Consider the following 18,718-nt stretch of genomic DNA (forward strand, 5'->3'; position numbering starts at 1 on the left):
TCAGATTACACTCAGAACGACTTTTCCTTCGGACGAGTCACTGTATAGCTAGTGCGCATGCGCTTCCCGAATTGATTGACAGGCCATGTCTATATCTATAAGGTGACTGGCTCTTTTACCTGTAAGGAGGGACTTCCTTTCTACACCCGTTGACTCTTGGCCGTTTCAATTTCTCCCATTCATTTTAAAAGAAGTGAACAGTCTCTGCGAAGTATTCTCTGGCAATACTGTGGTTCGTTAATTCGCGGACGGGAAGTAGCGGCCAGTCGCAAGGAGTGAGCTCACACCTTAAATCAGATGCGTCCACTAGAATTTAATTTAAACCACTAGACCCTGCATGTTTACTTTTATTAGACTGGAATGAACATTATTTCTATTTACAAAGATACAACACTGTCCTCCCCACATTAAATAATAACTGACGCGCAGTGTGACGTTTCACTTGTGTTATCTTTGAATCATCTTTATGTCGGGATGCTGAGCCTGAGGAACGAGGCCTAAAACAATCATTTATTTCATTTATCGATCATCTTCAACGCAATGGATGAGATTTTACGGAAACTTCAGGAGGCATCGGGCAACAAACATAAAGCAATCCGGGACTCGTGCAGTGTCGCCCGCGGTAAGATGCACCTGTCCATCGATTCAGAATAAATGACATGCAGATACAGAGAGATGTACACGAGCCAAACATTCATGCTGTTTTAATGTTTGAAAATAACAGCTGCACTATACAGTCAGACCATGCATGTCCGCCTCTTACGGATGTTTATTTATTTAGTCACCATTTACTGTGATGTATGGGAACAGCTGTTAGTCTATTGATGACCACAAACATTGCAGAATAACAACATTAGGAATGGTATTAAAACAGTATTTGCAATTGTTAAATAATTTCTAATAGGGTTGTTTGTAGTAGACTTTGGATAACCTTTTATTTGAACTTTACAATATTATATGGTTTGGTCTTTGTATTGCTACAGTAACCAAAAAGTATTATTTTAATTATTTTGTGAGGGACATGCACTGTTGTAGGACCATTGATGCACATTGGAGTATCGAGTAAACACAGTTGCTTTGATACTGTGTGAATATGGGCATCTGGGCATGAATGCATGCTTTTATTTTTTCCTTGCTAATAAAGGGACAGTAGTTTTCTATACCCAAGTTGTTTACTTTCAGAATGATAGAGTCAAGTGGCATATTATAAAATTTGGATTCTATTTTATTATATTATGGACAAAAAATATTATTCAGTTTCTTTTAAAGATAATGAACACATGGTATTTTTTTTTTTATGTATTTTAAATATACAAATACATCTATACATTTATATATAATTACTATTATTTTTAAAAGAAAATAAATTATCTAAAAAATATAACATATTTAAATTGTTTGGGAAATAAACAATTCACAGGATCAATGAAAAGCTCAGATGACCATATTTAGCAGTCCTCACACTATTGAAATGGGTTTCGAATGTGAAACTGGCATGAAAAAAGCTTTTATTGATCAGGAATATGTGGATTTCTATGAGGAACTTACGGAGTTGCTCAAACTTTATTTATTTGTAATCTGTCCATTATTTATTTAAAGGTATAGTTCACCCAAAAGGGAAAATTCTCTCATCATTTACTCATCCTCACACTGTCCCAGATGTGTATGACTTTCTTTATTCCACTGAACACAATGATTTTAGAAGAATATTTCAGCTCTCTAGTTAAGTACAATGCAAGTCAAGAGCATCCAAATCTTTGAAGCTCAAAAAACATATGGAGCTGAAAAGTAATCCAAACGACTCCATGTCCTCAGAAGCAATATGATAGGTGTGGGTGAAAAACAGATCAATATACAAGTCATTTTTTGACTATAAATCTCCACTTTCAAACAGTTCTCCTTATTCAGTTCTTCTTTTGTTTGGTGATTCACATTCTTCATACATATCACCACCTACTGGGCAGTGGGGAGAATTTAAAGCAAAGAAGGACTTAAATATTGTTCTGTTTCTCACCAACACCTATCAAATCTTCTGAAGACATTGATTTAACCACTGGAGTTGTTTGGATTACTTTTATGCTTCCTTTTATATGCTTTTTGAGCTTCAAATTTTGGACCCTGTTGACTTGTATTGTCCAGACCTACAGTGCTGAAATATTCTTCTAAAAATCTTTGTGTTCAGTGGAAGAAAGGAATTCATACACATCTTGGATGGCATCAGGGTGAGTAAATGATGAGATCATTTTCATTTTTGGGTGAACTATCCCTTTTGATGTTAATTTGAATGTACTTTGTTGAATCTGGTCTGTTTTCTAATGTAGCTGTTCTTTCCCCTCCTTTTCTCTGCTGTTCTGCAGAAACCCTTGAGGCTCAAAATGGATCAGTTAAAATCACACCATCTAAACTCAGGCAGGTGTTGTATGACATTGTATGTCTATATTTAAATTTCACTGTCTACTTTCTCACATTATCTTCATGATCTTTAGAGTCAAGATGCAAGGCAAGCACATTTAATATGCTCTACAGTTGCAGTTAACCCGTAGTTTGCATGAAGAATTGAACTGACTGATCAGTGTCTCGTAGCTTCTCCTGTCTTGACCTTTGAAATGAGTTGGTATCGTAGTAGCTACATCATTTAGCAGACTCCTTAAAACAGAAGTGATCCATCATGAGGAGAGTGTCACACTAGAATTGCTGCAATTCGAAGTTGTAGATTTGATGCCCTCGGGTGCAATTGTGTGACAGTTTACAGTGTTGTTTTTTTTTGCAGAGAGAAGTGTCTGTTCCCTCTGCAGTTGGCACTGGAGTCTAAAAACACTAAACTGGCCCAGACTGCCCTCACTGGAATGCAGGTGTGCTCATAACATACTTCACTGATGCAGATACGGTGCCCCGAGTTGTTCCTGGTGGGCTACTCAGATTTACAGACTCTATATGGTTAGAATTAGAGTTTGGGTGGGGTTAGGGCCTCTTCTGCCTGCAAGGAGAAAATCCAGGCATCTTTGTACAATGGGCATTTGTTTTTACATAAGCCAGTTAACAAAAACCTAGCAACACCCTAGCACCCACCAGGAACATCCTAGCACTGAAACAAACTAACTACCCAGAACATCTTAGCAAAACACTAGCAACCACCCAGAACACCCTTGCAATCACATAGCAATGCCCTAGCAACTGCATGGCAATGCCCTCACCCTATTATTGTGGCTGCAAGATTTTGTGGGCAAGCACCACTCCGATTTCCCCTGAAAATGCTTAAATTGTGTTTATATATAAATTAAAAATATCAATTCAGTTCATGACTTTTGTGATTTGTAAACATTCATAGACCCTGAGCAAATGCAGACTACTTAATTCCATTCTCAGCATATTGAACACATTGAGATGGTGTTTGTATGTTTTGCTGTCGTCCTGTGGTTTTGACAGAAGATCCTGTGTGAGGATTGCTTTGTTGCTGTGGAAACGGAGGTTCTAGAGAAGCAGCTGTTGAGTCAGATGCTGGGAGCCATCAGGGTGACGCCCACCCTACATGAAGACCTGCAGGTGGAGGTCATGAAGGTCTGTGTCATGAGTGCATGATATCCAATGAGTGTGTAGACTGTGTAATACAGTATGGTTAGTTAAGATGACTTGGGATCATAGATACATTTTTGTGTCTGGATTTTGTGTCTGTGGAGAAAATATTTACCCAGTGCCGTGCTTGAGTTAAATTCATAAGTGTCAGAAATAATGTGTTGCTTCTAGTGGGCATATTTCATTCAGTGTCTGCAGGTGTAACATTATTGCCATGGATTTGCAGCATTACTTGTACATTTTCATCTCAAGACCATGGAGCCCTCAGAGGAAAGGGAGGCAATTTATTTGGGATATAGTTTGCCTTCTCTGCAATATGTTTTGTGTTCCCTCACAATTATGTTCTGTTCCCTCACAATACCTTAATCCCTTAAACTCTGGTGCATTTTTGTTGCCTCCTGCATGTTTTCACACTCAAATATAAAAGCTCACCATTCACGCATACTGTGAACTAATTGACCCCCCAAATAAAAAAAATTAATAAATTCAAATTATTCATAATTAATATTGTTTATTTTTACATTTGTATGATGAGCAAAAGTAAAAAAAAATATTTGGTTGTCCTATGTGTTTTCCTAACTGTAATTTTGGCTCTGTTAACTCTCACTTTGAAAAGTCTTATTTAATTCCACTAGATAGCAGCAAGCATTAGAAAAATATTTTCTTCTCTATCAAATTCCATCACAATTTACAGATATGAAATGCTGGTGGGGCTCTAAAGCATTTGAACCCTCACAGATGTGCTCGTCCATAGATATTCAGTCTAATGTTCAGTTTATGCACCACTCTCATTGTTTCATTGAATATCTCTGTGTCTGAGTGGACTAGAAACTCAATCCAAGTGTCATTGGAAAGCGGAGATCCTCCCCTTTCCAGATATATAAAAGATTTATGCACTTTGGTTTCAAAGATTTCTTTTTCTGAGGATTTGTTTAGCATTCTTGTCCTGTTGGATAGCATATTTTGTTCTGGACATCTAAGATATAACGTTGGATTATTCAGTGAAGCAAGCTCACATTTCAACTCCATTACCTCTAGGTGGCACTATTTTGCAACGTGAATGTTTTCAGGCCTTATTTTTTTATTTAAATAAAAAAGTGATGCCTCATATGCATGACTTATGTATACAGGGACTTTAACATTGCAAGCATAAACTTTGCGATATAGTGATTAGATTCAAGATAGAGTTTAAATTAAATCCCTCATTAAAATTAACAACAGTTTTATTTCAAGTAAAATCATAACCACAAAATTCACAATGGTTTTACAACAGTAACCATGTTTAATACCTTGATATTCATGGTAAAACCATAGTAATGATAAAGGGAAAATCCAAACTAATATATATATAGGTAGATAGATAGATAGATCATTTTTTTTTTTTTTTATACAGTTTTACTATTGTAACACCATGGTTAATTTGTAGTACAAGTATGGCTTTTAAAAACATGCCCTATGGTAATTATGGTTCCACTATAATAAACCTGCAGTTACCAACCATGTACTTGAACCATGGTTTTAAAAACTATGGTGCATGTGCCACAAATTTACCATGATGTTAATATAAAAATGTATTACTATAATTTAGCTTTTCCTGTATTATTTCTATGGTTTTACCACAAAACCTTGGTAAAATATGGTGACTATAGTAAAACTGTTCTACATTTTGTGGTTACTGTGGTTTTATTTTAACTATGGTTACTGAAGTAAAACCATGGTTACCATGGTAGGGAGGGAAAAAGTAAATGGTCAACCGATCAGGCGATATTTGGAATTTTTAAATGATCCGCATCGGCCGATACATTTTCCAGTTTGGCCGGGAAGTAGGATAATTCCGATAGCACATGAAGGCAGCATAAGGTCTATTACTGCTTCAAGGACAACAGCTGTCAGTCACGTGCACTTCATCTTTATCAGCACACTTGGTTGTGATTGGTTAATATACACAGAATGGCAAAAGGTCAGGCAGTTTATTAATTCTTTCCTTTATTAAGTTATTTCATTAGTTTACTTGCATGCAGACATATATATTTTAGTGTACTATAGGTTTGGTTTGAATCATTTTGATTTGCTTTTGTGTCTGTTCTATAATCTCCTGATTATTTTAGTGTTGTGCTGCACCCACAGCAGCTGAGCTCAGCATGAGCCGCACAGCAAAAATAGGCGCAACGCCGAAACTTTATACTCACTACCCTGTCTGGGACGCGTCACCTCTCGACTCATACTTGCAGTGTGAATGGTGTAATGTGTTAATTTGGGCGCAGAAACGAAAACCCGCCACTCACGCCCTGCTAACGGAGCATCACATGTATCTTTTGTGGAGAAGCATCCCAAAATGCATTTCAACAAGCATAGTAAAATATTTATCCTAGATGGTGGACGAGCCGAGAGAAATGCTGGTGAGAAACGTACAGTAATTTTTTCAGTACTTCAAACTATGGATTCAAATAGTTCAGTCTAATAAAAAATGGACGACTGTATATTTGTTTGGGTTAGGTGTTTTTATGCTTATTAGCACATCATTAGCAGAGTGGAGTAGACAGGGAGGACAATCACTAGGTTTATGTATTTAGCTATTATGTTCTTGATCTCCTGTGTCTAACACATACGTGTTAATAGAGCTGCCAAGTAGCTATTGTATTGCACAAAGCCAATGTTTCTTTGTAATTTGTGTCATAGGTTCTGCTATGTGTCACCTACTCCTCTTCATTTGAGATCAATGGCCACAACATCTTGAGAATTGCTGAGGTAAGACAATCTTTATTGATGTTTGACCCAAAGTGAGTCAAACATTGCTAACCTGAGATGAATATGGCAATGGTACAATTAAAGTCGCTGTCAAATTGTATATGTTCTTATAGACAGCTACACAATCATGCCCCTTTAATAAGGTCAAAGCAGCCATTACATCATTTTGGGGTGCCCGCTTTACAGGTGATTCTCCCAAAACCACGAGAGAACATGTCCAGATCATTCCACCCCCAAAATCAAAAGAAGTAATTGCAGAAAATAATAGAATATATTCTGATATATTTTGACATTTTAGTTTTCAAATATCAAAGAGATGATGTAACAAATATAGAACAGGATTCATTACTTCCACTGACATTTCATGAGATGCAACTGGCTGTCACACATTACACACAAGATACACTGAAGTACACATATGTATTTTCTCAGGCACATTTTGAGTCTTAATAGACACACAACTTGCATAATTTCAGTTGTACACACTAATGACAATATTCATATATCATAGAGTTCCTGTGTTGCACTTGCTATTGTTTACTTATACATTGCAAATCTAAATCAAATCAATCACTGAAACAAAAGCGCCACCTTCAGTAAAATAGCATGTATAATATGTACATGTGCACATTATTCCATGAAAGCATCCAATTACAAAGAATCTTTGATATAAAGCTAGTCATTTTCAGCTGAACATGTGATCTCAAGATGGCGGCTCTCATGAATGTCCATCCAGAACCATGTACAATAAAGCAACTTGTTCTCAAAGACAGATATAACTACAATCTTTGTCTCAAGTGAGTGAACATCATTTTATTGAATTTTTCAACAAAGTTTAGATCTCTCTGTTTACAAGTTAAGTAAGTGCACCTTTAAATTTGGAGTAGCTTGTTGCATAGGAAGCTACAGTTTCAAAGCTTAGTTCCCCAACACCGATATTAACAGAATTTATACAAATAGTTTTGTAATAAAACTATCAAGCAGTGTTGCATACTTGGCTATCAGATCCCATGCTGCATAGAAGATTGGGTTTCTCCTCCAGCTTTGACTTAGTGATTTACTTTATCTTGCCCCCGGTTGGCTATAAACAGCTCATAAAAACACATCACATGTATAAATGGGTCTGCTTGTGCCAGACACGTCCATTTATTCTCCACAGCGAGTGTTTTTGAGCAGCTGCAGGGAGCTGTCACCAACACTCCATGAATAATGAGCCTGAAGCAGAACATGACGAAAAACGTAGTTCAGTCATACAGTGGCAACGAAAAGTGTGTTGACACTTTAGTCACATGTCATTCCATTATATAACAAATATTAAAATGACATCATGCACATTGTTTCACAATGGCACAAGTTTCTTAGGTTTCAAATGATAAAACAATAGACAAGTTAATGTGATAAACAACAACTGTGTGCACTTAAGAGGAACTGATTTCATACATTCACTCAAAATCACTGCGACACCAGCAGTGTTGGGTGTAATGCATTACAAGTAATGAATTACTGTAATTAAAAATTACTTTTTCATTGAAAAAAAAAGTAAAGTAAGGGATTACTCTTAATTTTTCAGTAATTTAATTAGTTACTTCTGATGTAATTTAATTACTGTTACTTCTGATGTAAAATACTGTATAAACTATAGAACAATTCTATATAAAAACAAAAGTGAATTTAAAATGGAAATTTAACGTCTAATGTTAAAATATAGGTTTTCTTATTTAACGCTGCCCTCTTAAATTCTTTGGCCAGTTCATGAATAATCTATTTGATTTTCTACGATGTATTTGAAAGAATTAAAAGAACAGTTTCAAGTCTATTCTTGTATTTTTCATCTGGTCGAGGTTGAGAAGGGTTTAAGAAAGTCATTATTAATAAGTAATGCAATTACCTTTCAGACGGAGTAATTAGTACAGTAATCTAATTACACTGTAGAAGATGTGATTAGTAGTTAGTGATGAATTCATTTTTTAGAGTAACTTACCCAACACTGGACACCAGCTGGTAAATAACCTTGTAAAAATGTTTTAGAGTTAAATTCGTTCGGAGAAAAGTCGTATTATTTGATTTGCACAAGTGGATGGACATGACGCCCTCATTTTTACTGAATGGTTAAACCTGCAATGTCATCTGTCCTTCCTCATTCCTTTTCTTCACAATTAAAGCCTTTTCTCATGGGACATGGTGAGCGCTAAATCACCATAAGTTTATCACGTAGCCTACATTAAGGACAGCTTTTTATACAGTCAATGCGGTGCTCGTTTTGCAGTTTCAGGTGCACAGGTTGCCATGGCTACATTTAGAAAGGATTTATTTTGCCCAGCATGTCTATCTGTATATCTTTTTTAAAGTGAAATATCGGTGGGGGAGTAAATTTGTGTGCATATACAGTGAGCTATGTGTTAAACAGAACCGAATTAATCTTACATTTTAGTTTTAATTGTATTTTTAGGATACAACAACTAACCATAAACTGGTTGAATAAAATGACACCCTTATCTATTATGCAGTTGTCTCTCTTTAACATCTGGGCTATATGATCTGCATATAGAATAGATGTTTCCTTTACTATATGCGTTCAACCATTAAAATATTATTTATGGACAGCGAATGTGTTTAAATCTTAATGGGAATTGGGCAAATAATTTTTGAACATGATTATGGCTGTTCTTTCCACAATTTGATTATGGTTATGTGGCAGGACGGAGGGCGGGGCCGGGTCGTGATCCTACACACCCGGTCCCGTATTAGGCTAATTATGCCTCTGTGAGGGTTAAAGGCTGACTGCAGGGGATCGTGCGGGAGAGAGAGATCGTTTACGGACATGTCCGTCGTGTGTGTTTATGTTGTCTTTTAAGTTTTTCATTAAACCATTATTTATATCGTCAAGCCGGTTCACGCCTCCTCCTTTCCATTGATCACTTTACACTGGTGCCGAAGCCCGGGAGAGATACGCTGTAGTAGAGTTCTCGCCACTACCGTCCACCCCAACGGAGCAGCCGCGACCATCTGCCGGGGGACGAGGAGCCCAGCTGCCTGAACGAGGACGATGGCCGCCGACCGCGAGGGGAGAAGGGGCTCCTAGCTGACCGCCTGGAGCGGTCAGGGCCGCTGCCAGGGGCGCAGGAGTCGCCTACCTGCCGCTGAAACGCAACAGGGTTTAAGACCGCTGACTGCGAGCGGGGAGGGGCTCACTGCCGACCACCTGGAGCGAGAGAACTGCTGCCAGGGGCGGGGGAGACCCCTTCTGTTCCCCGAGAACGCGGCAGGGTGTTCTGTCCGCCAGGGGCTGGAGGAATGCCTCTGATCCGCCTGGAGAGGTGCGGCTGCCATCCGATAGAGGGTGGAGGAACAAGCTGCGGCGTATCGGAGAACTGGCGAGTAAGAGTTTTTCTCTCTTCTCTTCTCTCTCTCTCACAGTCGCTCTGCGTTGGCCTTTTCCCTCTTTTAAATTTTACAGTTTTTGGGGGGCACTACACTGTTACAGGAAGTACCCCCATTTTAATTATTTCTGTTTCCCTCCCCTTGTCCCCTCCCTCGTCCAGGTAGATGGGGATGACCTGCCGGCAGACAGCACAGAAGGCGTGCCCTCCCCCAGGGAAAGGGGGGGGGGTACGTCTGGCCGGGGGCTCCTCAGTCTGAGAGAACGAGGGAGGAATGTGGCAGGGCGGAGGGTGGTGCCGGGTCATGATCCTATGCACCCAGTCCCGTATTAGGCTAATTATGCCTCCGAGAGGGTTAAAGGCTGACTGCAGGGTATCGTGCGGGAGAGAGAGATTGTTTACGGACATGTCCGTCATGTGTGTGTGTTTATGTTGTCTTTTAAGTTTATCATTAAACCATTATTTATATCGTCAAGCCGGTTCTCGCCGCCTCCTTTCCATTGATCACTTTACAGGTTATTATTATTGCCCCATTACAATAGCCGGTATTATTAATATCAGGCCTAAATTCCATGTGAGTGCCTTGGATTTTTGGCTTGATGTAGCCTACCAGCAACATGATTTTTAAGACCAGGTTGGATGAACGGGCATCGCTTTTAATACACTTTTGATGTATTACATTTATCTTTTTGTTCCAAAAAAGTTTAATTAAACAGATGAATAACTACTCAGACGATCAATAAATTAATTACATTAGGAATTCGTGCTTTGAGTGCTCCTACCCTCAAAAAATCCCATGCTCCTTTAAAGGACCATTTTTGTCCTTTATACTCCTCAAAACCATGACGATGTTCTGCGAGGCTTATCCAATGAACATTTATGTTTCCCCTGCAATTATTGGCTTGATTTAAATATCGCTAATAATAACTACAACAACAATAATGACCAGATAACAAAGTCTATTTAGTTATAGTTGGGTCTGTGCACAGCATCCCAATTCATGATTGTACTAAAGCGAGTTGGTGAGTTCAATGGCTGTCATATCCAGGTGTCCATTGCTTGATGATATTGCAATAAACATGCAGCAGCCAGAAGTTTTTCTGAGAAATATTAATGTTCTTCATTAAAATGATTAGAATCTATATGCAGGCCAAGCTTGAACTTGGTGAACTATGAACGGGGTTGAGGAAGAACAGATAATGGTGCATGTTGACCAATCAGAGGTAACCGGAGTTTCAGGCCAACCCAGATGTGCAAAACAAATATTCAAGTTATAATCTTGGTTTATTTGCACAAGTTTTCTTGTTTTTGGCTTTTTTTTTTTATTGAAAGACAAGCAGATACAGCATAAATTGTTGTGATAAAAGCAGATAATGGAAATGTTATTAGTTATTTAGAATAGGTATTTCATTTTGCTGATGAGAAGACAAATTATCCGAAGGTACACGGACACTCTAGCATCATTTGTTTGCAGAGGCCATTTGATTTGATATTTTGTTAAATGGAATGACGTTAAGCTTAAGTTTCCAAATACGTATCGAACTGTACGAGCTGACTGTTATCTAGTCTGAAAATATAGTCTTTTGACTAAATGTTTAAAATTTTATATTTCTATGGTACAAGTTATTATTGTAGCAGGGCATAAAATGGTACAATAGAACCCCTCTTACATCTCACTCCCATTATGAAACCCATACTTCTAGCGCCTAACTGTGTGTCATTTTGCTGCTATGGTTACAGCCACGTCTTTTATCCTTTTTCCATGAGCAAGCACAACAGAGCGAGCCACGTCAGTTCGAGACAGGTGTTCTGTGTGCTCATTCATTCACTGTTCAGTCACTGTTTTCTTCCATCTCACATTCTCAGAATCAGAAGAATCGGAATCAGCTTTATGGCCAAGTATGGTTACACATACAAGGAATTTGTTTTGGTGACAGGAGCTTCCAGTGCACAACAATACAAAAAACAATACAAAAACAGCAGCAAGACATAGATAATAAAAAGAAAAAAAAAAAAAATTATATATATATATATAATTATACATATACACACAGACACACACCTTCAAACATACACACACATACGTAGTGCAAATTTAAAATTAATCTGTTATATAAAGTACAAAAATACAGTACGTTATGTACACTCAGTGCAAAAAGTTTTTTTTTTCCTTTGTATGTCATGGCAGAAGAGGATATGTTAGATAATATAAATAGACTTAAACTGTGTATTGCACATAATTATTGCTCAATGGCTCGGTTTTAACTGTTTATGAGATGGATAGCCTGAGGGGAAAAAACTGTTCCTGTGCCTGATGGTTCTGGTGCTCAGCCAGAAGGCAACAGTTAAAAAAGGTTATAGGCTGGGTGATGGGGATCCAGAGTGATTTTTACAGCCTTTTTCCTCACTCTGAAAGTGTACAGTTCTTGAAGGGAGGGCAGGGGGCAACCAATAATCAGCTCAGCACTCCGAACTGTCCTCTGATGTCTTCTGATGTCTGATTTCATAGCTGCATCAAACCAGACAGTTATTGAAGTGCAGAGGACAGACTCAATGACTGCTGAGTAGAACTGTATCAACAGTGCCTGTGGCAGGTTGAACTTCCTCAGCTGGTGAAGGAAGTACAACCTCTGATGGGCCTTGTCCAATGTAGTCAATGTCTGTCTCTCACTTCAGGTCCTGTGAGATGGTAGTGCCCAGGAACCTGAATGACTCCACTGCTGCCACAGTGCTGTTTAGAATGGTGAGGGGGGTCAGTGTTGGGGTGTTCCTCCTAAAGTCCACAATCATTTCCACCGTTTTGAGCGTGTTCAGCTCCAGGTTGTTATGATTGCACCAGTGAGCCAGCCGATCAAACTCCTTTCTTTATGCAGACTCATCGTCATCTCTGATGAGGCCGATGACAGTAGTGTTGTCTGCAAACTTCAGGAGCTTGACAGAGGGGTCCCTGGTGTCATTGGTGTAGAGGGAGAAGAGTAGTGGGGAGAGCACACATCCCTGGATGGCACCAGTGCTGACTGTACAGGTGCTGAAAGTGAATTTCCCCTGTCTCACAAGCTGCTGCCTGTCTGTCAGAAAGCTGGTAATCCACTGACAGATAGACATCGGAACAGGGAGTTGGTTTAATTTAGTTCGGAGAATAGCTGGGATGATTGTGTTGAAAGCCGAACTGAAGTCCACAAAAAGGATCCTTGCATATGTCCCCGGTCTGTCGATGTGCTGCAGGATATAATGCAGTCCCATGTTGACAGCATCATCCTCAGACCTGTTTGCTCTGTAAGCAAACTGAAGGGATTCTAGCAGGGGTCCAGTGATGTCCTTCAGGTAGGCCAAAACCAGTCTCTCAAATGACTTCATGACCACAGACGTGAGAGTGACAGGTCTGTAGTCATTAAGTCCGGTGATTTGGGGCTATTTGGGGCCGGAATAATGGTGGAGCATCGGAAGGAGCAGGAAAATTCACACTGCATATTATTAATACTGCATATTAATTAATATAATATATACTCTACTGTCAATGAAAAACATCGTAATGATCCTATAAATAGGCTTTTTAGGCTCTAAAATACAGTATGTATATATATTTTAGGGCTGTGAATCAATAAATGTAACTAATTCATTGCAGTTTTCTGTGATTTAATCACAAATAAATTATGTATACATTACAACAAACATAAAAAATCATAAACATCATCATACATCATAAATAAAGTATGTTTACTTTATACGTTGTCTCAAAGAACTTGCAAGAAATTAGTCATAAATGTATTTTAATATTTTAAATATGTACGTAAAAATATCTATATTTGTTTTGTGGATACTTAATTAGACACATTTTTACATGTATTAATCTTTGATACAAGTATATCTATACATGTAATAGTGAGTGAGAGTCCCCCAGCCAATGGAGATTGCGTCAGGAAGGGCATCTGCTGTAAAACCTGTGCCAATTCAAATATGCAGATCACTGATAGTCTGCTGTGGAGACCCCTAACGGGAGCAGCCGAAAGAAGATGATGTGTACACATGTCATAAAATCAGTGGGCATGTTGTAATTACACAATTATGGGTGAAATCTTCTGGCGATTTCCAGTGGCCTTTTTTTAACAGTAGGATCAAAAGGGGAGATTCAATTCATATCAAACTTTATTGGCAAGAAAAACTTAAGTTTACATTGCCAATGCATTATTAGACACTATAAATACAGATATAAATCATATTGAATGCTAAAGTTTAATTTTGTGAACAATTATTTTCTCTACAAGTATACCTGTCTATTCTAGCTTGCTGAATGGCCGGGTACAGTCGTACACACGCTGGGTCTGTCTTTTGTGGTTTCACTTTTGGCGGTGGCTCAAATGAAAGTGAGAGCGCATTTTCAGGCAATGTGTAGAGATATGGACAGTATTCTCTCTCTTGCCAGAGAGAGAGAGAGAGAGAGAGAGAGAGAGAGAGAGAAATAATAATACGAAAATTTTAGATCCAAAAAATCCTGTTTTAATGGATTAGTATGATGATTTACATTGACAATATTGTTATAGTTAAGCATCTTTTCCCACAATTCTCATTGCCATATGGAAAATCGCTTTACTATTCAAATTCTCATTTCTGTAAAGCATAAAGAAATATATTAGTTAGAAAATAATATATACTATTCGTTGTATTGCCTATGAATAATAAGTACCATTTCAGGAATGTGATGTGTGCATTTGTGAGATATTCTGAAACTGTCTTCATACATATCAGGCACTAGTCTGAACAGCCGGCACGCTAAAACTCCATATAGTGTTACACATGATCATTATAATATGTATATATGAATTGTAATTTGCACTATAATTAGCTGTTATTTTTATTTTTTAACACCGTTTATCTAATTATAAATCAGCACGTGATGGAGAAAGATGGATTGATGGTTAATGTATTATTTAAGTTACTTGCAGTCATTTGGTGGAATTGAATTACCATTAAAGCTCAAGAATGTAATATTACTTACAGAAGAGCAGAAAAACTGCATTACATATACGGTATGTATGGGGAAAAAAAGTTATTCATAATCATTTCAGAATTGCATTGTTTTGGTACATTTTGGGACATCTAAAAACTGTTACATAAATGTTTTTCTCTATGTTTTTATGTGCATATTTTACTATGTGTAATCCAAATGACGCAGCTCTCTTCCTTTCGGCCTCTCTCGCTTGCTCGCCCACTTACACACACACAAAATCGAATTTGCCTGGTGGAATTAAATTATCATCGAGCCTTATCAAGATCACCATTGAGTGCTACAACGGCGTGAAACGTGAATACCAGCGAAGTGCAAAGAGTATAGAGATGAAAGCGCAAAACTGCACATTTTTTCCCTTTTCCCCGGCATTGTTTATCCTTCATTCCCATATTGTGCCTAATGAGAAATACCTGAATCAGGAAACAGGAAAAAAAACAAACAAAAATAACCAAACGTGACACCCAAAAGGAGTCAGTGTGTAATTCGCACCCTGACTGAAGGCACATTTCATTGCCAAAAATCAGATACGAATCAGATTTATTTCCACATATGAAAGTGGGCCAGATCGAATTTGAAAATGTCAGATTTAATGTGTTTGTAGCAGTTCACACAGTCATCCAGTTAACACATCTGTCACTTGTGAGTGTAAAAATCAGATTTTGGCAAATTTTCTTTGTCAAAGTAAAACATGGTGGATCTGTATGTCCTGTACATTTTCAGGTTTGTATCGAGACATACATATCGAGCTGTCATCGACGCAGCATCAACACAGCGATCAGGGCCACCCTCGGTCAAATACTGGGAGACCTCGCCCTACAACTGCGCCATAGACAAGACATCACAGTGAGTAGCACCACACAGTTATTACACAGCTTTCTGATTGGTCAGTTGCTGCTTTCTGCAGTTTAGATTCTTATGTATAATGACCACTAAACTGTATAATTGGCCATTTGCTTTCCTACATAGCTGTGCTAGTTTCATGTACACGCTTTCTTCACACACAAAATAATTTAAATTCAAATAAATATTTAATATCTGTTTATTTATTTAAGTAGCATTGCAATAAGTGGGATAATGTAGAGTCAGCCGACCATTATTGTAAAATAAACCTCTTAAGGTTGATAAAGTACTGACATACAGAGACCAGGGTTCTAATCACTCTGTTAAGTTTTTTTCTTGCACATTAACTCTTACATAATTTCTTGTTGCCTCAAACAATTCTAGGATGTGATTTTGAATGCATTGCTAGTGTCTGTCATTATAATTGTTGAAAGTGCTGTTGGATTTTTTCAGGGTGTTGATGGGGAGGAACATTCCATGTCTGTTCTCCAGCGCAAAGGTACACTAGTGTGAAAAGCCATGAGAGGCCATATATTAGTGTAATTTTACCCTAATATATGTAAAGTAATTTTACCACAGCTAAAAGGTGTTCTTATGCACAACATGCAACAGAATAACCCATAAATTTGGCTTTTTACTTTTATATGCTGGCAACAAAAATATCATAAAACAGTGGCTCTTATCTGGTTTTGCTTCGGGACCAAGATTTTACACTGACATCATGTGACGGCCAAACATGGTTCCAAACTAGTTTTATGTCCTTTAACTCAAACATTGTAATTTTACAATTGTAAATTTGTCATAGGCCCAACAAATATGCAGATTTATCAACATGGAATTGGGGGAATTGGAAATTATTTGCAGGGATTATCAGGGTCCAAGCATATGGGGGGACAACATGACCAAAATAGCCAAATTTGAAAGAAAAGATCCTGTGGATGCTGTGGATAAAGTTGTTTTGATGCCCAATTACAGCTTGCTTCATCACAATTGCACAATTAGGCTTTTTTTGTGGTTATTGCACTCCCTGGCATCATAGAGTCATGAAATTGGGAATTAATCCTCAGAATGTCCAGTGGATCATTTGTACCAAGTATTATAAAGTTGGGACATTGCAATCACAAGATAAAGGCCAATTAGTCATTATGGGCCATGCCCAAAAATCTATTGAGCTGCATATTCTGAGTGATTCAACAAATCAAAATTCTTTACATAACTTTTTGTCACACACGTTTTTCCACACATAATCAAGTTTAATTTGAATCAGATACATGCCAAAGGATGAGTTTGAAAAAGTAAGTCTAAAAAATTAAGTATGGGAAATTTTGTTTAGCAGAAATGGAACATTATTAACAAAAATTCTAAATGGACAATTAAAGTGCCAACTTGTATCCGATTCTTACAAAATTTGGTACACTGCCTCATCAAGACACCTTGTACACAAATACTGCTGAATTTTGATTGGCTCTCTTGGCCATTTTGGCTGAATTGACAATTTTGTGTACTTCTAAACAATGGCAGTGGTTGGAAGCACATCCTTGAAAGGGTCACAACACCCTCTGTTTGAGTTCCCACCACATTTTCAAAAAATGATTGATAAAGTGGCCATGATCAGCAGTGGAGTGAGGGGAGAAGGGGGAGTGAACACAACAACTGTCTGATCCAGTCACTCAGCTTTATTTCACTAATGCAGTTAACACCATCAAATATCCTCACAATTACTCATAACAAAAATGCACAAATAAATTATACACTGTTTTGTAAGATCACAATACATTACTCACACTGGTAATTTATATCTGTAAATTAATATGCAAATAAAGGCCAAGACTTTTTTACATTTAAATAACTTTTGAGACTTATTCCAACATGTTGATTTACAAATATAACTGTTTAGATCGGTTAAACACATGTAGGAATGATCGATGAATGGATGTATAAATATAATTTGTGTTTGGGACAATCAGTGTAGACCACATCTAAAACAAGTCCCAGTCAGTGACAGTCCACCTCACCGCATGTCTCGAAACACTCACATTAATACATGCGTTCTGTGCAAACATATAAAAGGTGTTGACTTTGACTGAAAGCCTGTCCTGTCCCTCTGTCAGCAGCACGGGGGGGACTTATGTCATGGTATTATCAACTCTCACAACGGAGGCACTTGCGAGATTGAAGCGCTGGCATGCATGGCAACTGCACACTGTTAAACCTGCGGTGCTTGCTTGTCAAAGGGTAAAGGCCATGCCTTCTCACGAATAATATTGACAACACCTGTGACATAGATGCGTTGAAATTCAATGGAAAGCTAAATCATGTACGTCATGACCTGTGAAGTTGACTCAATTTTCACTGAGAACACTGTGATAAAAAAACAATGTTTATTAAATAAGTCATTTATTAATAATAATTATAACAAAATGTCTTCTTTTAAGTATTATAGTTCATTAGCCTAACTGTAGGCTGTTTACAGTTATCATGCATTATACCAGTTCTGTGCATTACTATAGATAGAATGTGCTCTCACAGCGGTCTGACACATTTCGGGATGTAATGATGCTGGAAAATTAGCTTGTGTATCTAGAAGCATTTGTGTTCATGTAACTCTGCAGAGTTTGGAATGGCATACTACCCATACTATTACTACATCTGCCATATCTATCAATGGCAGACATAGTAAGAACAGTATGGTATTGGGTCATTCCGAACTCTCCATGTGTTCGGCCTTTATGCTGTCTTCCTTTTGAAACAGGTTTAGTTTTGGGATCGCACCTATATCACTAGGGTTTGGAAGAGAACTATGATGTTTCACACACACAGGATGATTTATAATAAGTGCTCACAAAGCTTTTTTGTTCTCTTTACAAAGGAAGAGAGCATGTTATTGGTCGAGGTGTTTCATGTGCACTAGTAGTAGATCCGAATTCAGATTCGAACATTTTTACTATATGTGCGGTACATTAAGGTTTTATTGACTCTGGCAAATGTAATAAGTTATGTACTAGGTGTATAGTTATGTATATATGTGTTTGCAGATATCTCTCCCACTACTGATGCGCTGTATGAAGATGTTGTGATGGTGCTAATTGTATTCTGTGACAAATTGGATTCTGTCTCAAAGTAAGCATTACATCGACGGTGTATCATCAACTTTTATTACTGGTGTTTA

The 18,718-nt window shown here is 37.8% G+C and overlaps 1 protein-coding gene across 2 annotated transcripts in view; it reads left to right on the forward strand.

Annotated features, from left to right (window-relative positions):
- The first annotated feature begins 149 nt into the window (after positions 1-149).
- The window catches only part of arfgef3 (ARFGEF family member 3), a 79,528-nt gene continuing 60,959 nt past the window's right edge, over positions 150-18,718 (forward strand). The window contains exons 1-8 of one of the 2 annotated variants that reach the window (XM_052089441.1): positions 150-622; positions 2,358-2,413; positions 2,775-2,852; positions 3,427-3,558; positions 6,253-6,321; positions 15,430-15,552; positions 16,003-16,048; positions 18,585-18,669. In XM_052089441.1, coding sequence (XP_051945401.1) covers positions 541-622; positions 2,358-2,413; positions 2,775-2,852; positions 3,427-3,558; positions 6,253-6,321; positions 15,430-15,552; positions 16,003-16,048; positions 18,585-18,669 — 671 coding nt within the window. In that variant the 5' untranslated portion in view covers positions 150-540. Of the gene's footprint in view, positions 623-2,357; positions 2,414-2,774; positions 2,853-3,426; positions 3,559-6,252; positions 6,322-15,429; positions 15,553-16,002; positions 16,049-18,584; positions 18,670-18,718 lie in introns of those variants that run through there. The other variant, XM_052089440.1, reaches the window with a different exon arrangement.

This window comes from Xyrauchen texanus, chromosome 24 (genome assembly GCF_025860055.1).
Source record: "Xyrauchen texanus isolate HMW12.3.18 chromosome 24, RBS_HiC_50CHRs, whole genome shotgun sequence".
NCBI classification, from domain to species: domain Eukaryota; kingdom Metazoa; phylum Chordata; class Actinopteri; order Cypriniformes; family Catostomidae; genus Xyrauchen; species Xyrauchen texanus.